The sequence below is a fragment of the Ranitomeya imitator genome, chromosome 1 (assembly GCF_032444005.1).
Source record: "Ranitomeya imitator isolate aRanImi1 chromosome 1, aRanImi1.pri, whole genome shotgun sequence".
NCBI lineage: Eukaryota > Metazoa > Chordata > Amphibia > Anura > Dendrobatidae > Ranitomeya > Ranitomeya imitator.
Genome location: NC_091282.1, coordinates 904,684,250 through 904,706,726, shown reverse-complemented (window position 1 = coordinate 904,706,726; position 22,477 = coordinate 904,684,250). Strand labels below are relative to the sequence as shown.

Here is a 22,477-nt window from a genome sequence, read left to right as displayed (position 1 = left end):
TTAGAATTAGACATAGCGCCCGAGGGTTAGGGGACGGAGGCAGAGGGAAGTGTCAGTCTGCTGTGTAGGGATACTCACAGCAGATGTCCTGTAGCTTCCAGGCTGTAGAGGAGCAGGTCCTGCGGACAGATGCACCGCTGGATGCGACGATCCCTGGCGACGCCTGAGGGACCATAAGTTGGGCTGGATGCTGCACCAGGAAAGAGAGAGCAAAAGGCCCGCTATTAAAAACGGAAGAGGAGATGGAGCCGACAGCGCAAGCCTGGGGCAGGAAGATGGCGCCGGCTGTAGAGCGGTGGCTGGGAAGAAGTGGGCGGAGACAAGCGCACACACCAGGGAAACCAATATGGCGCCAGTTGCGGGCACTGCTATGGGGGGCGGAGCTAGACGCCCTGCAGGAAGAAGATACGGGCGGGAGAAAGCCCGCCCGAAGAAGAGCAAATGGGGGGCGGAGTTACTGCGCCAGAGTAGGCCCGAGAGGCCGGGGCCTAAATTAGAAACCGGCGACCGCCGCGCCGAAGTAGGTCTAAGAGGCCGGGGCCTAAATTGGAACCCGGCGGCCGTCGCGCCGGAGTAGGCCCGAAGCCGGGGCCTAGATTAGAAAACCGGCGGCAGTCGCGCCGGCGTAGACCTCCTAGGTTAGACGCCGGCGACCGCCAGATTGAGGGGAGGAGGCGGCGAATAAGCCATGGCGGTGGCGAACAACTCGCCTGTACCACTGAAAAAGGTAGCCCCTCAAATAGCGACGGAGCCCGCATTGAGACTGGAGGGGGGGGGGGGGGGGTTGGGGGGAGTTAAGGAGGCCTGAGCAGGGCAAAAGAGCTGCTGAAAAACCTGGCATTTCCCCTAGGAAAAGGCCCCCCACCTCCCTAAAGGGAATCGCTAACTTAAAGGTCCTGAAGGAGATAGATGGGACACCTTCTAAATACTCACCTTCTTCATCTGTATATCTTCTTCCGGAAAAAAACCTGAGGAAAGGAAATATACCTCATTATTCCGGATGCCGAAAAAGACGTCCTGAACTTGCTGGTGGACGTCCTCGTCTCCTCCAACCGACAGGCTCTGGTGGGCGAGTGGGTGGGGGACGGAGCCAGGACCGGACTTCTGAGCACGCTTGTGTGCCAGGATCATGGCTCTGCTGAGGGCTCTATGAGGATACGGGGTGGCAGTACACGCCGTACTCATAGTCCATAATGTGGGATTACAGGTGTGACTGTTCACCCTGTATCCCTCCAGAAAACCTGAAAGAAAAACGACGCACATTGAGGTAGATAAGGGTCTAATGAAAGACCCGTGTCCACCTCCTACTGACACTAAGCTAAACTGAATATCCTACTTCCTGTCGGTAGGGTGTATACTGCAGAGGAGGAGCTAACTTTTTTTATTTGCATAGTGTCAGCCTCCTAGTGGCAGCAGCATACACCCCATGGTTCCTGTGTCCCCCAATGAAAGGCGATAGAGAAACATCACTGAATACTGCACTCCCAGCTCCCTCAGTCGCCGCTTGACTCCAGTAAACTTCATCCGCTGCTTCTGAACCGCAGCGGAATAATCCGGATAAATGGCGATTTTCTGACCTCCAGCCGTCAGATCCTCCATCTCTCTAGCCTTTCTAAGGATAATGTCTCTGTCCCGGTAGTTCAGTATTTTAGCAAGCATGGTACGGGGATTCGCTCCTGGGGCAGGGGGCTGCGGCGGGACCCTATGAGCACGTTCAACAGCAAAAACTTTTGTCAACACTGTGTTCCCAATCTTCTCCAGCAGCCAGTTCTCCACAAACTCAGTGGGATTTCTCCCCTCAGTCTTTTCAGGCAGCCCCACTATACGTATGTTATTCCTTCTGGACCTATTTTCCAGATCCTCATTTTTGGCAGCGAGCTCGGCTATTGCTTGGGCAAACTTCTTTTCAGCTTTTTGTAGCTTAACTATGTGATCTTCTGCCGTGCTCACCGTCTCCTCCACCACTCCTATACGTTTGTCCATTTTCTGCAGAGCCGCATTAATCTGTGCCGTGTCCCCTTTAACTTCCTGCATCTGCTGGGCCAAGGAGTTCAGGGATTGCTGACATGAAGAGATCAGTGTGATAACATCTCTAAGGGTCGGCTCCTCTCCCTGTGATATGGCTTCAGGTCCCCCACTAGCCCCAGCCATGCTGCCTCTCTCCTTCCCCCTCTGTACCTCATGCTGCTCAGCCTTGCTTGCTTCCTCCTCCTCCTGGTCAGCTCCAGCTCCACATCCTGGTTCTACCTCCTCAGCAGCCTCCACTCTAGCATACTGCTGCAGCTTTGCGGCCACCTCCATGCGTCGCTGACATGCGGCGTTCTCCTTCTCGGCATCCTCCCTAGCATTGGAGCCATCTTGGCCGGCTCCTGCATCGTTGGTGCCAGAGTCTTTCTGCCGCCTCCTGGTCATCGCTGCCGACTCCGGACCCGCTGCTCTGCACCGCTGAACTCTCCGGACCTTCAGCCAGCCGGATTTAGGTGAGTTTACCCGAAAATCGGGGTTAAAACAGGATTTTTGTCCTTCTGGCAGCGGGAGCACTCTTCCCTGCTTCCACTCACATGGCCAGCTAGGACACGCCCCCCTGTCTCTAGTATTCTTATCAAATGCTTGTACCACAGACTCAGATTTTTTTCTGTACCACCATTTTCTGAATTTGTTGTACTTCAAGTCATGGGAAAAGAAGGAAACCTTGTATTAACACATATGTCTAACCCCAAGACTAGATGTGCCAATCCCTTACCGGTTGTGCCAGTGTTGGTTGGAGCAGAGAAGCTAAAACCGGTGCTAGAGGGTGCGGTAGTTGTTGTTGCTCCAAAGCCTCCAAATCCACCTAAGCCAAACAAGAGAAACAATATAAAAGATTAGATGCAAATCTTTTTTGGGGGAATGGTTTGTATCTAGTGATGATCCAGTGTACTCGTTGCTCGGGTTTTCCAGAACACGCTCGGGTGACCTCCGAGTATTTTTTAGTGCTCGGAGATTGTTTTCTTCACCACAGCTGAATGATTTACATCTGATAGACAGCTTGATTACATGAGGGGGATTCCCTAGCAACCAGGCAACCCCCACATGTACTCAGCCTGGCTAGTAGCTGTAAATCATTCAGCTGCCGAGATTAAAACTAAATCTCCGAACACTAAAATACTCGGAGGTCACCCGAGCGTGTTCTGGAAAACCCGAGCAACGAGTACACTCGCTCATCACCATTTGTATCCAAAAAACTGACCAATTATAACATAAATAACTAGCAAACAAGTGAAAGAACATACAAATGAGGAAGATGGCTACAAGATGATGGCGGTGTTATTTTACTAATTGTCAAATTTGGTAACTCAAAATATTGGAGCTTTTCACAAAAGGAATTTGATAAAAGCTCTGAAGTTTTCCTATTCTGAAAAACAAGCCATTTTTTGTTTTACATTTTTTCACGTGCTGATGCTACAAGAGAGTTGAAATTGGTGGAGTCTGCGAGCTGGCATCCCCACAGTAACTAGAATAAGGAGACCCTTGTAGTCTTCCAAAGATTCTGACCCTTTGGTTTTAAAAGGAAATGTGTCGCTCAACTCATGCTGCCCAAACCAAGGGCAGGATGAACCAGAGTTTTGAGGCGAGCCTGCAGTCCGGTATGTTTTATTTAGAAATAATCCAACATTTCAGAGAAATCATAGTTTATGGCTATGCACCCATGATCCGGAACTAGCAGCGCTTTGGACGCAGCGTATTGTCGCTGTGTGCAAAACTCTGCCTCCTACTGAACACAGGTAAATCCTCATGTGTTCACTGAATCAGGCGGATTTACTGCATTTAATACATTATACTGATTCAATTTCTGTTGCAGAGACTAGCGTCTCCGCAAGAGAAATAGACATGCTTCAGTACTGAAAGACGCGCTACATGTCTGTTTCCGCAGGTGATCCACAAGCGCACATGGGATTTCTAGAAATCCCATCCACTATGCTTTAACATCTGGCTGCAGTAGTTTTGATGCTGCATTAATACGCAAAACAGCAGTAATTCCTGATCGTGGGCACGTACCATAAAGATCCACCTGGGGACAATAATCCGTTGCTGCCCCCAACCAGCTTTTCCTTGCTCCACTCTAGTTGATTGAGTGAAGGGTCTCTGTAGAAAGAGACATGACAACCTGGAGCAATACAAGGAGCAGCCGGCCTAGGACCATAGGCAGAGACTAAACTAGTTCCGGATCTTTTAACTATGGCTGCCTGTGGTTTGGGTAACATGAATCAGCTAACAGGTTCCCTTTAAGCAGAGATCGCCAAGCTAAATTTGGTGGCCTAGCCCTACACTTCATCCTGCAGCACTGCCCCCACTCACTCCTCAAGCCCTACAATCAGTGCACAGAGGAAAGAATAATGGAGTGTACACTATATCACATCTCATATATATCTTAAATAGCTTACCTAAGTAATGACATACTGAAACAAGTTGTCCACTACTTGGACAACCTCTTCTCATACCCCACACTGGGCCCTGATAAAACAAGTTTATAATCACATCCCGTGCTGGTGCTGGTCCCACTGTGTCGGCACTCGATATGCCGAGGCTCCCGTGCGGTTATTGTAACATGACGCTGGCACCCAATCAGCGCTGGCGTCACTGTCTCCGCCTCCTGTCGAATTGAGCATGAAGAGGAAGTCAGATCAGCTGCAGCCAGGACTTACTCGTCATGTTCAATTTGTCAGAAGGCAGGGGGCAGTGACGCCAGCGCTGATTGGGCGCCAGCATCAAAACACAAGCACGGGGGCCCCAGGAGAGCTAGTACAGACACCGCGGGAACAGCGCAGGCACAAGAGGTAAGCATAGGCTTTATTATTTTATGGGGGTCAAACATTTTGATTAAGAAAGTGTTATCCTAGTAGTGGACTACCCCTTTAAAGAGATCAATGAAAAGCCTTGGAAAAACAAAAGCAAAAAATAAGTGAAATCAATACACAAATATCACTGCTCTAAAATATAATCCTTAGTAGTAAGTATTGTTAGAGATATTCACAGAAACGCAGCATGACAAACACAATAAGAGAAAATGCAAAGGACTGTGACCTGTCAGGGAAGGCCTACTGTTTAAAAAGGGTTAAAGGAAAGATCTCCTCCTAGAAACCTTCATAAAGTAAAAAAAATATATATAGAACCCTCTCTCAAATACCGTACATAGCTAGAAAAACTAAAACATTCCAGTAGGATCCAGTGATAGGTCTGGCCATTTATTTAAAAAACACTGAAGTTGGGCTCTCAGCTGTCTTACTATTTGACAGTAGTGTGAAACTTCATGTCTCTGAGCTGTGAGATACCACTATATGGTGGTGGAAGGGCGTAAGGTTGGAAATGTGAAGTATGGATATAAAGGGGAGATCTGTACCTACTTCATGCTGGATGTAGTTATGTAAAAAGGGAAGCAAGCTGGATTCCTGTGTGTCATGGAGACGGCTAAAAACCGCAACTGAGGTAAATTGTGTCACATCCTTCTCACTGCGTTGTGGTTGCCTTATCAAATACAGTATTTAGGAAGACACACAACGTAACCCTTTCCCTCGAAAGGATTTCTTCTTTTCCAGACTTTAAAAGCAGTGATATCCCCTTTGTGCAGATTAACCCTTTATAAGCAGCTGTATTGTGCTCTTTTATCTGGAAAACCACGGCTAATAAATAATATTTAGTATAAATTCAGGCTATTGGTTGCAGTTGTGACATTGTCAAGTGATTTGTGTTTCACCGTTTCACTGCATATAGGGATGAATTGATGAAAGAAGTCTCCACATTTGTTACTGTCTTTTGCGCCAAACAGTGTTGATCCGAAATTGTGAACTGAAACGTCACACTTTTTTTTTTTTGGATTGCACATAATTGTTTTCATCTACTTCTAACAGGGGTTTGACAAGATCTTTACTATTGATTAATCCCGGGATAGATCATCAATATCAGATCGGTGGGGGTACAACACCCTGGTGCTCTCACCGATCAGCTGTTATTTGCTCTTGCAGGATGTAAACACAAAACAGAATAAAATACTACATTCAACAGTAGGAGTTCTTCTGCAGTACTCAGCAGCGGCTGTTACACATTGGAATGAGCTGCGCTGTACAGTTCCTCTCCATAAGTTACAAATTTTATCTGTTTGGTGTGGGTGCCAGGTGTCAGATTCTCACCGATCATATGTTGAAGACTTAGCCAATGGAGAGGTCATCAATATCCTCTATTCAGATAACCCCATTAAGGCTTTGGTCCTGTTCTTCGCCCATATCAACCCAGTCAGGCCCTAATTTGCCCCAATGGCTTCATGATGGAGCCATGGCTTCATGATGGCAGCCCAACACCGACTACTCATCTTATTAAGTCCTGATATTTTTACCCATTAGTTTCAAATTCATCAGGGAGATTTGGGAGAATTCAAAACAACAACTACATTGAGGTTACAATATTCCTATTCAGTACTACTTTGTGCATGTCTGTACTGCTCAGCCCCCAGAGTTGGGGCTCCTCAGGAGTTTTGATGATTTTAGAAAGTGACCATCAGCATGCGTGTAAAACCTGCATATTTAATCTTTTTGTGTTTGTCACATTGTTTCGCTGTGAAACCTGCAAATATTGCATTCCCACTGTAATTCAGAGGTAATCAGTAGTATTTCCAGTAGTATACGGTTTATCAGCCACACACTCCTAATATAACTTTTTATTTTTTGCGGGATGCCGCTGCATGAATTAGTGCAGGAGGCTACACTACTCCATACAAATGAGAAATGCTGTATATCAGCCTGACAAAAGTTTCAGGTCACATTCTCAGTATTTTACATCAGTATTTGTAAGCCAAAACCAGAGTGGGTGATAAATGCAGAAGTGGTGCATAAGTTTCTATTATACTTTTCCTCTAATTGTTCCACTGCCGATTTTGGCTTACAAATACTGATGTAAAATACTGACCAAATACTGAATGTGTGAACGTGGCCTTCTGATTGAAAACTAGAATTATAATTAAAAAAAGAAGAAAAAAAAAAATGTAGGCACAATGACCGATCACTACAAAAAGAAAGTAAAACCAGTCTATACTATGAAGATCATGCAATGGCATGGTTCATGGAGATGGAAGACCGGTACTTTATCTGTAAGAGTCATTGGGTGCTATTACACGTGCGTTGGAGGTTCATCGCTAATTGCTGGGCTGTAACTCTACTTGCATCCTGAAACAATGGCAAAGTCAAGAGCAGCCCCCTACTATTAGTGGAAAACTTGGGGCTACCCATGCCCGTCAACACTAATGTAATAGGACATTTACGTAAACAGCACCATCAACACCTGCTTCTAGTTTTAAGACGTAGGTGAGAATTGTAGCAATTAGAGAAACTATCCATGTCATATTGAGCATAAGACAAGAGTGAAGAACATGAAGAAACATTTATGACATAGAAATTGTGACATTAAATTATAAGGTGGAGGATTTCCATCACAATACCTTACTAAGGTACTTCGAATTCACAGTTGGGTCACAAGTAACAAGTACTTCCAACAAAACGTATATGGCAACTGGTGGAATGTGTGTGATAAAATGCAGTGGTCCAAGAATAGTGGCAACATGTATGCAAAATGTGACCTCTAAAGCTTTTCACCTATTTCATGCAGACACTAAAAGGGGTTATACAGCGCCTCACTTCAGCATATGAAGGTAAAAGGCACTACCTGTCCTACACAGCGTCCGACGGTGGCAGGTATTATGCACCTGGCCTGTTAACTAGAATTTGGACATGTGCAGGAAATTTGTTGGGCTGGCAAGAGACCCAACCTTACCTGCTGTCAAAAGGCCAAAGGATGGCCCCTCAACACAGAATTAAGAGACAAACCCCCTAAGAAAAGTATCTTAAGAGAAGTAAATAGAAATGGCTGCAGCTGCTAGCTGACATGAGGGAGTTTGGAATAACCAAATCTAGGAGCGAGTCATAGAAAATTAGACTGTTTAGGAGTCACCCCAGTTTAACCAAGTAACTGTGGTCCCAAAGTTCATTTCACATTTCGTCAGCACAGTACGTTTACCATATGCACCGGGTAAATAGACCCCCATTCACAGGACAATAGTGACTGTACTACCTCCGAATGTCAGTGAAAGAAAAGCTCACTGACATTCCATACAGAGGCATAAAAAAAGAAATCCTGTTATCAGTTTTGAGCTGTCTATGATAAACGCATACAATATTGCCTATAGGCATATGTATAGATCAGAGGCTTCCTGTGGGAATTACTCTAGATAGAAAAGTAGGATGCACACAGAAGACACCACGGGCCGTTGTATAATTCATGTAACAATAGTCTCTTTGACATCTACATTATCAGTCTTCTTTGCACTAGGTTCCCATGACATAGGTACATGGGCTGACTGCATATACTACATCTGGATTATCTAAAAGAAAACATGGACAATTTTTTTTTTTTTTTTAAAGGATCGGATGGGACAAGTCTTAGGATATGTTCAGATATCCAATAATAATAATCAGTTAGAACGGATCCAGCAGCAGTCCGTTGACTAAAAAAAAGTTGTGCAGACACAATGTCACGGAGATGGAGATATCGCGAGAGAGGGGCCAGAAGATCGTGGAGTCTGGTTACACAAACTCCTGCACCATCCTATTAAACAGTGCAGGTTTCCTTGCCCTGTGATGACAAGGGTTAATCAGTTCAGTAAAGTCAGTCCAGTTGATTTCCTGGAGCTTTCCTTCCCGAATTGTCTCAGCTGTTCTGTGTTGGCCACTCCCCTCTAATTTATGCTTGCCACTGGCACTTGGGAGTTGCTAGTGATAGTTCTACTTCCCAGTGAAGGAGAAAGTTCAGTGTTTGGAGTTGGTTGTTGGAGAGTTTTTCTGGTGAATGCTGCGTGGAGATGGTTTGCGTGTTTATCCTCATCCGCTCTCATTTTGTTTCCCTTTCCTACACCTCCCCTGTTTCCCAATTTGTTGTTTTGTGCCTGTATCTGTATGATTGTAGTTTTCTATTACATGTGCAAGCAGTTTGTATGTTCTCTACGTGTCTGCATGGGTTTACTCTGGGTACTCCGGTTTCCTCCCACACTCTAAAGACATGATAGGGAATTTAGATAGTGCTGTCCCCAATGGGACTCCCAATCAGATGTAAAGCGCTGCGGAATATGATAGCGCTATTTAAGAAAAGCATAATAAATACATTTTATCCCTGTCTGTTAACACTTTCTGTCTGGTTAGTGTAACCCTTTACACTTCGGCCCCTAACCTTACTGGGTGAGGGAGGGATCAGATAAGGGTTAAGTTAGGAACAAAGCAAGGTACTCTCTCCCCGGTGTCTCCACCATTCAGGGAACAGAGATAGACTAGGGTGCCCCCTAGTTCGAGGGATCGGGATGATGCTCAGTCACTACGTGACAAGTTTTGTTCGACTAACAAAACTAATTTCAACCAGATCCGTTATTTTAACATTGAAGTCTATGGAAAACGGACCTGTTAAATTGACATCCATTTTTCTTTCATTTGATAAGGATCCTTTTTTTGTTTACTGGATCAGAAGTTTTTTCAATGCACCTTTGTCACAAAACCTGAAGGATTTCCTGATGCCAGTAATGTAAAATGAAAATCCTGAAGTCTCATACACATGTTGCTTATTTGTGATTTGTAGAGTTAAATTTCCAGCAGGTCAATTCTGCCAGTGTTTTTGCTGCAGAGGTCACCCATACTAATGAGTGGGGAAAAACCTGCACCAAGAATATTTCACATGTACTGAAAACATTTGCTTCCCTTGAACCTTTGAGGAATTTTTTTTTCTTTACTTGATTGAAATTTTGATTGAAGTTTTCTTTATTTTTTTTTACAATTGTGTTCCATTCATAATGTTTGGCTGTTACAGGTTATTTGCTTCTTTGCATATTCAATTTAGATGTGGTCTGTGGTCATAAATGAGCCAAGATGCACCCCAAAAAAAGACAATCTACTACCTATAATCTACACATTCTGATGTTCGATTTTTTATTGTACGAGAAAATTGGATCGATTATTCTGATAGGAGTGATCACAGTGTGGTACAAGTTATCTGATTTTCTTGTACGTGGAGAGATGTTTAAAAAAAAAAAAAAAAAAAAAAGATCCACCTTTTCCATTTTGACAGTCCTTGAAATTCAGATAACACTTGGATGTCATTGGAGTGCAGTCCGATTTTTTCACGGACTCATTGACTTCCACATTGCTGATTGTTATCAGACCTTCAGATGTAATTTGGACATTTCTCCGATGTTTGGATGGCCCCATAGCACGTCCGAATGAGGCCTAATCTCCCGTATGGCTGTCAGAATGAGCTCATAGATGAATTCTCAGTTAAATCATTCTGCAACCAGCAATGGATAGTACAACAGCAGCTATAGAATGAAAACTATGCAACAATTTTAATCAAACCCAATTGAAAAAATGATTTTTAGCCCCAAATACATGCATCTATTAAAAATAAATTGACCCCAAGGTCAACAACCCCTTTAAATTCCTCCTGTTTCCAAAGTGGCCACAAGAGTGAGGTGGGAAGTTTGGAAGTCTTAGGCTATGTGCACACGTCCAGGATTTCTTGCAGAAAGTTCCTCAGCAAAACCGGACATTTTCTGCAAGAAATCCGCATGCGTTTTTTTGCACGCTTTTGCTGCGTTTTTTTTTTGCAGATTTTTCCGGAGGTTCCCAATGCAATAATATAGTGGGAAATCCGCAAAAAAATCCGCAAAATTAATGAACATGCTGCGGTTTTTTACCGCGATGCGTTTTTTTTCAAAAATTACAGAGTGCATTCTAAATGATGGGATGTAAAACGCGAAAAAAAAAAACGCAAAAAATCTGCTACGTGTGCACACAGCCATAACCATGCTTCCCCTGCCACCACGGCACAGGGAAGGTGTGTGTACCCGGTGAGTTTTCCAGGACAAATAGGCTTTGCCATCATTAGTAATGTCTTTGGTCGTGACACTTCTTACACCCGCTTTGCGTCTTTGGACATCTGAAGCGATTAAAGGAAGCTCAGAAGACTGAGCATATGAACACGCAAATGGTTTTTACTGTGTCATTTCTTTTGACACAGCATTTATTTTGAACTTTTTCATGTGCGGTACGGTGCGTGAAAATGAAGTCATGTCTCTACCTGATTCTGTAGGAAAACACATTGTGGTCTTGTCATTGAAGTTTTCACATGCAGTTCTGTATGGCACAGTCTTACCCTCAAAATCAATGGTTAAGAAAAAAACACGACAAATAACTGACATGCCCCAAGAACTGCTTGGTTATTCACTTTGACAAGTGAATACTGAGACGAAAAGCAGTGAAACCTGAATGTTATATTGGCAGGTTAATGTGAACAGTCATACAAATAAAAAACTAAATTAAACTATCAGTCACAGTGAAAAATTTGTAAGACTAGGTAAAATTATAATTCTGATATATATATATATATATATTTTTTTTTTCTTTAACGACCAATGTGGGCACCTCCACCACTTTTCCTTTATGCTACGATTGCAATTGTTTTTTTGCCATTTGTCCTGCACGTGTAAGACACATAAATGCTAGGCATGACGCACATGCCCACACTAATCATTGAAACTATCACAACTAAAACCTGTTTCATAGGTTACTTCCTGCTAGTTCTTGGATCACTGCATTGGATAGATCATGACAGACATCACATACATTCGGTTTTCTCTACCTGCACTTGCCAGGGTGTTACCAAAATTGAAGGGTGGCGCTGGAACAGAGGACACACTGAAATTCCCAATGTTAAAGTTTAATGTAGGGTTAGCAGCTAGTCCGAACCCACCAAAGTTAAACCCAGTGGTGTTGGAGGTCGCTGACTCAAGCCCTCCAAATCCTGACGAGTGGGAAGCATGAAGAAAAGGTGGCAGGAATTAAAAACAAGTTTAGAAAAGGAGAAGAGAAATAAAATATACAGATGAGTGAAAGAGTGACATGTGCAGCACAATCAAATTGTTACATGAAGGATAGAATTAAGGAGTTACGATCCATGACTACCAGTCTTACCACATGTGATAGTCATGGACGAAAGTGAATAGGGGCCAACGCTTTTGGCCATGACTATCGGTTACTGTTCATAAAATAGCTCAAGATTCCAACTATAAAAGGAGCAGTCAGGGCAAGGAACCAAACAACAGTACCATACATAAACTTACCATTACATGGCAATCCAGTCTCTGCTAACAGGGTCCGACATTCTCTTTGCTCTCAATCTGACAGGTCCAAGGCCAGTCATCTGGTAGCCATGTAAATCTACATTTACCCTGCATCGGTCATAGAAAGGTTACATCTCTATTCCCTCCCAGTAGTATTGGATATGGGTGTATTATATGGACGCGTGCACCACAGAGTACACACACCTGGCACATGGACGCATCAATGACTGGCCAGATTTATGGACCAAACTAGAAGTATATAAATAGTAGGCATCTCCTGCACTTGTCCGCTATGTGGACAAACACACGGAGATGCGGACCCAAAGGTGCGTACACATTGCATTCCGGCACAGGTTCGGTGGCACCATTGGGGCTTATTTCTGAACCCCATCAAAACGGGATTCAGATGTAGGCACCGATGGAGCCATAGACTAATAGTGCCAGTAGGGAGCACAGCACGTGCATCATCTTAGGCATTAGACGCCTACTGGAGGCGGACACTCAGACGTAGTAGTTGTATCACTATATTCAATAATAGGCATTATTCCAACATGTGCGAATCTGGCTTTGCAGGGGGTTTTGTCGTAAGCCTTGACAGAGCCACTAGATGGGTGCTGGAACGCAATGTGAAAGAACTCTTAAAGTGAACCTGTCACATAGAAAATTTAGTACAATCTGGAGGCAGGAGGAGTGGAGCTGATTGAGAGATTGTTTTTTTTTGGAAGGAACTGGCATAACTAGTATTTCATTCATTTAAATCTTTGCTCATTCTCAACGACGTCACTGCCATGCGCTGGTACACCTATGTCAACTGCTGGCCTCTGATTGGCTACCGGCTGACATTGGTATTACATTGGTATTGCTGTGCAGACAACTTGTCTCTGAGAAGGAATACATTTCAATTCAATGTGCGTACAAGGACATATTCAACTGACAAAGCGCTATCAGCAGCAGCCCTGGACAGGCCACGATCGTCAGGGGGTCTACAGTGCCTGTGGGCTGCAACACGAGGACCAGGATGGGGCTTTACGGCAACACGAGGCATTGCTATAAGAAAGGGGGAGCAGGATGGGGCAGTGCTATAAGAAAGGGGGAGCAGGATGGGGCAGTGCTATAAGAAAGGGGGAGCAGGATGGGGCAGTGCTATAAGAAAGGGGGAGCAGGATGGGGCAGTGCTATAAGAAAGGGGGAGCAGGATGGGGCAGTGCTATAAGAAAGGGGGAGCAGGATGGGGCAGTGCTATAAGAAAGGGGGAGCAGGAATGGGCAGTGCTATAAGAAAGGGGGAGCAGGATGGGGCAGTGCTATAAGAAAGGGGGAGCAGGATGGGGCAGTGCTATAAGAAAGGGGGAGCAGGATGGGGCAGTGCTATAAGAAAGGGGGAGCAGGATGGGGCAGTGCTATAAGAAAGGGGGAGCAGGATGGGGTAGTGCTATAAGAAAGGGGGAGCAGGATGGGGCAGTGCTATAAGAAAGGGGGAGCAGGATGGGGCAGTGCTATAAGAAAGGGGGAGCAGGATGGGGCAGTGCTATAAGAAAGGGGGACCAGGATGGGGCAGTGCTATAAGAAAGGGGGACCAGGATGGGGCAGTGCTATAAGAAAGGGGGACCAGGATGGGATGTTACAAGATAAGGAGCAGGATGAGGTATTACTACAAGAAGGAGGTCTAGATGGTGAGATTACTACAAGAAATAGGTCTGGATGGTGAGATTATTACAAGAAGGAGACCAGGATGGGGCATAACTACAAGATGTTCGGCAGAATATATGGTACTAACTGCAAGACAAATAAATATAAAAAATATTTTGCTACTAAAAATGCTGTTTTATATATAAACTAAAGTAAACAAAAAAGTGCACTTTTGTTATCGCCACATCCATAACGACCCAAGCTATAAAACTGTACCTTAACTCATACAATAAATGCCATTTTTTAAAATAAGCGCGCCAAAAAAGTTCCAAAAAAATGATCAAAAGGGGATAGAAAAAAAAATGGTATCAAAATAAATGTCACTTTGTCCTTCAAAGAATGTGGCCCCCCAAATTCAATTTTTTTCTACATATGGACCATATACCCAGCTGAGTTTGAGACTCCTGGTCTACAGGTACCAACTAGCATGTCCAGCACATAGCTGATGGTCCGGCACCAGAGACCTCAACATAGTGCTCACATAGCTACTCAGACGATGGAAGAACATGCACAGAGATGGTGAATGGGCTCAATAGAAAGTCTATTCCACTCTGAGTACAGACTCAAACTTGGATCACTGTATTAAATAGATCATGACAGATATCCTACACACTTGTTTTTTATGAATGAATGAACCCCCACTACTGATTAGCAGTTTTCTGCCTATGCACAGTGTACACAAAGCTTCCAGTCAATGATGGGGGTGGAGTAACACAGAGCTCAGCATTCAGAGAACAGTTAAATCTGCAGCAGATAAAACTGATCTCATGAAAACTTCAGCAAGCAGCGCATTATGTATTTAAAAAAGTATGAGCTTTTTAATTTTCATTAATATGTTTTTATTAGTTAAGTTTCATTAGATATCTACAGTATATACTTATTTAATTGGTATCATCTTGGAGAACATTTTGCTATTTTGATTAGCTTTTATCACAGTTCGTCCCGCCATTCACCAGGCAGGATAAACAAAACGATAAAGTTATAGTTTGGTTTGTTATGAATGCAGTGATTTCAATGATTGATTTTTTTTGCTTTACTCCTCATACATATATCATTTTAAAAAGGCTCTTTTTTCTTGATGGGGGATTATGAAGACTTGTTTTATGCGGGACGGAATTTAGCTTTGATTGGTATCATTTTGGGATACATGTGACTGATCGCCTTCTTCCCATTTTTGTGAATGATCGCTTTTTTCCCCATTTTTGTGACGTTATAGGTCCAAAAACAGTTGTGGGATGTGGTTTTTTTTCCCTTTTTTGCTGTTCACAGGGCGGGATAAATAGCTTCCTCATTTTATTGTTTGGGTGGCAACAAAAAAGGAGATACCAGCCATCACCCAGCCCCAGATCCCAAAAAATGAAGACACTACGGGTCTTGAAATATGGTGACATAAGTGAACTCGTCCCGCAAAAAACAAGCCCTCATAGGCCCATACTGATAGAAAAAAAAAAAAAAAAGTTATAGCTCTGGGAAAAATGGGTCGAAAAAAAACGAAAAAGCAAAAATGGAAAATCGCAATTTGGTTAAGAGGTTAAATAGTTCCAGCTGTTTTAGTATATACAGTGGGGAAAATAAGAATTTGATACACTGACGATTATGCAAAGCATGGAGAGGTCTGTCATTTTTATCGTAGGTATACTTCAACTGTGAAAGACAAAATCTAAAAAATAAACAGAAAATCACATCATATGATTTTTTAATAGTTATATTGCATTTTATTAAGCAAAATAAGTATTTGATCACCTACCAACCAGCAAGAATTCTGGCTCTTACAGACCTATTAGGGTATATTTCCACAGGGCGTAATCCCGATACCCCGCTCCACCCAAAGCACCGCCCCCTGTTGCACGCGCAGTGATTCCAGATGTGTTCATTGAACACAGGCAGAATCACTGCATCGTATCCATAGACAGAGCATCTCCACAAGATAAATAGTCATGCTGCAGTCTGGAAAGATGCGCCGCATGTCCGGTTATGCAGAGAAGCCGGATGCGTGTTCGCACGCATAGTGGAGATGGGATTTCATAAAATCCCCTCCACTATGCTGTAACATCTGGACATTGCGGATTGGACGCTGCGGCTGTACGCAGCATCCAATCCGCAGCAAATACTGAGGGAATCCTTAACGTGGAAACATACCCTAAGGCTATGTGCACACGTTGCAGAATAGGGTGCAGAATTTTCTGCACAAAATCCGCAGGTGCAGATTTGCCGCGGATTTTATGAGGTTTTTATGCAGAATTGATGCAGGTTTTCTGCGGTTTTTACCACTGCGGATTTCTATAATGGAAGGGTGCAGAAACGCTGCAGATCTGCACAAAAGAAGTGACATGCACTTCTTTTAAATCCGCAGCGTTTCCGAGCGGATTTTTCCACATCATGTGCACAGCTTTTTTTTTTCACATTGATTTACATTGTACTGTAAATCACAGTGCGGATCTGCAGCGTTTCTGCGCGGAAAAATCCGCTGCGGATCCGCACTAAATCCGCATAGTGTACACATAGCCTTAGTTTTTCTTTAACAAGCCTTCCTACTCTGCACTCATTAGCTGTATTAATTGCACCTGTTTGAACTCGTTACCTGTATAATAGACACCTGTCCACACACACACAATCACACTCCAACCTCTCCCACCATGGCCAAGACTAAGGCTATGTGCACACGTATAATGGTCCACTGAGGATTTTTCCGCTGCGGATTTCATAAATAACGCTGCGTTTTTGCTGCAGATTTATCGCGGATTTACTGCGATTTTTCTGTGGATTTCTATAGGAGCAGCTGTAAAACAGCTGCGGAATCCGAAGAAGTGACATGCTGCGGAATGTAATCTGCTGCGTTTCCGCGCGTTTTTTTTCCGCAGCATCTGCACAGCGTTTTTTGTTTCCCATAGGTTTACATTGCAATGTAAACTCATGGAAAACTGCTGCGGACCCGCAGCGTTTTCCGCATCGTGTGCACATACCCTAAAAGAGCTATCTAAGGACACGAGGGTTAAAATCGTAGACCTGCACAAGGCTGGGATGTGCTACAGGACAATAGGCAAGCAGCTTGGTGAGAAAGTAAAAACTGTTGGCACAATTATAAAAAAAAAAAAATGGAAGAAACACAAGATAACTGTCAATCTTCCTCAGTCTGAGGCTCCATGACAGATCTCGCCTAATGGGGAAAGGATGATTTTGAGAAAAGTCAGGAATCAACCCAAAACTACACGGAAGGACCCATTCAATGACCTGAAGATAACTGGGACCACAGTCTCAAACATTACTGTTAGTAACACACTACACCATCATGGATCAAAACCCTGAACGTAACGCAAGGTCCCCCTGCTCATGCCAGCACATGTCCAGGCCTGTTTGAAATTTGTCAATGACCATCTGGATGATCCAGACGAGGCACGGGAGAAAGTCATGTGGTCAGATGAGACCAAAGTAGAACTTTTTGGTATCACCTCCACTCGCCGCGTATGAAGGATGAATATAACCCCACGAACACCGGCCCAACTGTGATGCATGGTAGGGGAAAAATCATAATTTGGTAGTGTTTTTCTGCAAAGGGGACAGGACAACAGCACCGTATTGCAAGGAGGATGGATGGGGTCATGTGTTGCGAGATTTTGGACAACAACCTCCTTCCCTCAGTAAGAGCATTGAAGATGGGTCGTGGCTGACTTTCCAGCATCACAATGACCTGAAACACACAGCCAGGGTAACTAAGGAGTGGCTCCATAAGAAGCATTTCAAGGTCCTGGAGTGGCCTAGCCAGTCTACAGACCTTAATCCAATAGAAAATCTTAGGAGGGAGCTGAAACTCATTGTTGCCCAGTGACAGCCTCAAAACCTGAAAGATCTGGAGAAGATCTGTATGGAGAAGTGGGCCAAAATTCCTGCTGCACTGTGTGCAAACATGGTCAAGAACTACAGGAAACGTCTGACCTCTGTAATTGCAAACAAAGGTTTCTGTATCAAATATTAAGTTCTGCTTTTCTACTGTATCAAATATTTATTTCATACAATAAAATGCAAATTAATTATTTAAAAATCATGTAATGTGATTTTCTGGATTTTTTTTTTTTTAAACATTTTGTCTCTCACAGGTGAAGTGTACCTACGATAGAAATGACAGACCTCTCCATTCTTTGTAGGTGGGAAAACTTACAAATTCGTCAGCATATCAAATACTTATTTTCCCCTCTGTAAATGCAAGGAAAAACTATTAAGTATTGCAGATATTAATGGCTACATAGAGGACAAGATTTTCATACAACACAGCACATTCTAGGAAATGCTAATTGCTACTGAAAATCATATAAAAACAGAATACTTTTTTGCAATGTGATTTTTTTTTACTGTTCTTGAACCCTATCAAGTGAGTAATTCTGATGAGCAGCTTGATATTCACGATATTCATAAAACACTTATTACCGCCAAATCCTGTGGATGATGCTGTAGTAGTCGTGGTGCCAAAGCCAAAACCCGATGCAGTGGTTTTTGGAGTAAAGTTTCCCAGGGAGAAACCGGTGGTACCTATTGGATATATTGGTGTAGTGTCAGTCAAAGATACAGTAAAGTAAAACATATCACAAAACAATAAGGGGAAAAACTCAATCGATAGTCAAATAGCTTAAGGCTGTGTGCACACGTTGCGGTTTTTTCACGTTTTTTTCCGATAAAAACGCTATAAAACCGCAAAAAAAACCGCATACAATAAGCATCCCATCATTTAGAATGAATTCCGCATGTTTTGTGCACATGATGCGTTTTTTCCGCGAAAAAAACGCATCGCGGCAAAAAACGCAGCATGTTCATTAGTTTTCCGGTTTTTTTTGCGGATTTCCCACTCCAAAATGCATTGGGAAGTGTCCGGAAAAAACCGCGGCAAAAACACGTCAAAACCGCGGCAAAAACGCATGCGGTTTTCTTGCGGATTTCTTGCAGAAAATGTCCGGAATTCTCAGGAATTTTCTGCAAGAAATCCTGAACGTGTGCACACAGCCTTATGGTTCTATCCCCTGCCCTTTCAGTATATAACAAAACCACAGGCAACATGAACTGGTCAGTATGGAGAGCAACTTTACTAAGAAATGCGAGCAGTTTTTGGGAACCAGGAGAGGCGACTGCTGTGCTGCTCCTTGTTGGACAGGTTTCTTACTAAGGCTACGTTCACATTTGCATTGTTGGGCGCAGCTTCGGCGACGCAACCAACAACGCATGTGCACAACGCTGCGTTTTGCAACGCATGCGTTGTCATAAGAAAGCACAGAGCAGGAATTTCGGTGCAGGAAAAACGCTACAAGTAGCGTCCTCTGCGCCCTGTCTGTGCGTCTATATGACACATGCGTTGTAAAATGCAGTACAATGCATACCGGCGCATGTCCATGCACCCCCTTGAAGATAGGGGAGCATGACGCATGCGTCGGTATGCGTCAACGACGCTGCGCCCAAAGGCGCAAATGTGAACGTAGCCTAATGGAGTATTTATAGAGACCATGGCCAGAGATGAGCCTCCTATCTCTAAGGAAAACTTCTATTTAAACCCTTGGTGCCATCTTACATTTTGGTGCCAGAGAGCAGGCTCAGAAGCAGAGCTTTCTCCAAATCCAATGGGTGTCAGCTGCATCTCACCCTGGACCCTGCTGCAACAGCCAGAATCAGTACTAACTAGAATTCTGGGTCAATTAATCCCTTAGATGCTGCCATCAGCTGTGACTGCAGCATCTAAACAAACAGGCAACATTGTGCCCCCTGTAGATATAAGCAGCCTCCAGAGGTGTTCCTCCATTGAAATACACATACATGGTTGGCCGATCTGGAGAAACCGTGAATAAGCAAGTGACTGTTCAGCGGCCCACTACCATGGTACATTGCATGTGAGTGATAGAAATGAGTCACAGCGGTGGGACCCACATCCATCTCAGACGGGGGCTCCATATTCTCTTGTGTCAGCTGTCAGACACTACTCTCCACTGACCTCTATAGAAAAGCAGAACACTGCCAAGCAAGCTCAGGATTCTAAATCTAGCGGTAATCGGAAATGTATGTAACGTTCAGGTGTCTCGCTGCTGATCAGTGGTATAGACGAACACCCACTGGCATGTGTGTTTCACCTGGGAGGTGTTTGCACGGCCCTTATGTTTGCCATGCTCTCACCCAAAAGCATAAACCCTATCATCCCGTTTTATCTGCATAGGCCGGACGCAAGGTTGTGGCTATGCCCGATACCCCATGGATCTGAGGGGAGGTGTACACACGCAGGGTGGATGGCATCCCGCATTACAGCAGCACATCGGATGAGATCTAACCCAACCATGGCAAACAGAAATCTGTGACTAATAGGGCTAGGACTGGGCGATGGTCAGGACAGTAAACCCTCAGCGCAGCAATCTATGTCACACACAGGTAGAGCAGAACATAGTGACACAAACCTCAGCTGTGTGCGGACCAGGCAGGGACCTCCGCACAGCCCCATAGCAGGGCAGGATACCTGGCAGGAACCTCCGCAAAGCCCCATAGCAGGGCAGGATACCAGGCAGGAACCTCCGCACAGCCCCATAGCAGGGCAGGATACCTGGCAGGAACCTCCGCACAGCCCCATAGCAGGGCAGGATACCTGGCAGGAACCTCCGCACAGCCCCATAGCAGGGCAGGATACCTGGCAGGAACCTCCGCACAGCCCCATAGCAGGGCAGGATACCTGGCAGGAACCTCCGCACAGCCCCATAGCAGGGCAGGATACCTGGCAGGAACCTCCGCACAGCCCCATAGCAGGGCAGGATACCTGGCAGGAACCTCCGCACAGCCCTATAGCAGGGCAGGATACCAGGCAGGAACCTCCGCACAGCCCCATAGCAGGGCAGGATACCTGGCAGGAACCTCCGCACAGCCCTATAGCAGGGCAGGATACCAGGCAGGAACCTCCGCACAGCCCCATAGCAGGGCAGGAGACCAGGCAGGAACCTCCGCACAGCCCTATAGCAGGGCAGGATACCAGGCAGGAACCTCCGCACAGCCCCATAGCAGGGCAGGATACCTGGCAGGAACCTCCGCACAGCCCTATAGCAGGGCAGGATACCAGGCAGGAACCTCCGCACAGCCCCATAGCAGGGCAGGATACCTGGCAGGAACCTCCGCACAGCCCCATAGCAGGGCAGGATACCAAGCAAGAACCTCCGCACAGCCCCATAGCAGGGCAGGATACCAGGCAAGAACCTCCGCACAGCCCCATAGCAGGGCAGGAGACCAGGCAGGAACCTCCGCACAGCCCCATAGCAGGGCAGGAGACCAGGCAAGAACCTCCGCACAGCCCCATAGCAGGGCAGGAGACCAGGCAGGGACCTCCGCACAGCCCCATAGCAGGGCAGGAGACCAGGCAGGAACCTCCGCACAGCCCCATAGCAGGGCAGGAGACCAGGCAAGAACCTCCGCACAGCCCCATAGCAGGGCAGGAGACCAGGCAGGAACCTCCGCACAGCCCCATAGCAGGGCAGGAGACCAGGCAGGGACCTCCGCACAGCCCCATAGCAGGGCAGGAGACCAGGCAGGAACCTCCGCACAGCCCCATAGCAGGGCAGGATACCAGGCAAGAACCTCCGCACAGCCCCATAGCAGGGCAGGATACCAGGCAAGAACCTCCGCACAGCCCCATAGCAGGGCAGGAGACCAGGCAGGAACCTCCGCACAGCCCCATAGCAGGGCAGGATACCTGGCAGGGACCTCCGCACAGCCCCATAGCAGGGCAGGACACCAGGCAGGAACCTCCGCACAGCCCCATAGCAGGGCAGGATACCTGGCAGGAACCTCCGCACAGCCCCATAGCAGGGCAGGATACCAGGCAGGGGAGGTTCTGCGCCATCTTTACCGCGGTCCAATTCTTTGCAGTCGGTGAACAGAATCTTTCATCCACGTGATGGAAACCTGAACATCTCTCATTTCCTTCCTTGATTTACATCTACACTTTGTCACTGGATGTTGAGGATGATTAATGAAATGTAACCTGCAGTCCTATGTAAAATGTGCAGGGAGCGAGCACTGGTGCCATGCCTTCTGGCAGACATGTAGGTTAGCAGGCACTATGGCACCCTAAACACAGCACATTGGCCTTCATGGCTGCCCAGCTCTTCCGTGCTAACGCAAGGCCCTAACGATCACACCTCGTGTTTTTCCGCCACTAACAGTACTAGCACTTCCTTACCCTGGGTGGCTGTGGCCCCCGTCGCACTTCCGAAGCTAAACGCCATGTTATTAGTGGGCCACACAACCGGTTAGCAGTCAATAAGCGGCGAGATAGTGAAAAACGCGCTTCACACAGCACCAGGACGTTGATGAGGCATTGCGCGCGCATGCTCTCGCAGGGAACGTGACCTACGTTCTCATTAAACGTCACCACAATTCAGCCATCTTGGAAATGGGCAAAGGGAATTGCCAGTGCCCGTACGATGCGCATCACACTGCATGATTGGCTAGTTATTGCGCCTGCGCACAAAGGTTATGCAAAGCAGATGACAACATAACGTTTTCTTTAAACGTCACTACACTTCCGCCATCTTTGAAGTGGGCAAAGGGAATTGACAACTCCCGTCATTGTTGGGTTAGGGAGCTCTAACAGTGG

General features: G+C 45.5%; 1 protein-coding gene across 1 annotated transcript in view; it reads right to left on the bottom strand.

The window, feature by feature from the left end:
• NUP54 (nucleoporin 54) overlaps positions 1 to 22,243 on the bottom strand; it is a 64,836-nt gene extending 42,593 nt beyond the window's left edge. Inside the window, exons 1-3 of the mRNA XM_069743396.1 lie at positions 22,061 to 22,243; positions 18,295 to 18,396; positions 2,744 to 2,833 (exon numbers count right to left, since the gene is read on the bottom strand). Of these exons, the coding sequence (XP_069599497.1) occupies positions 2,744 to 2,833; positions 18,295 to 18,396; positions 22,061 to 22,106 (238 nt within the window). The 5' untranslated portion in view covers positions 22,107 to 22,243. The remainder of the gene's footprint in view (positions 1 to 2,743; positions 2,834 to 18,294; positions 18,397 to 22,060) is intronic.
• Positions 22,244 to 22,477: the final 234 nt, after the last annotated feature.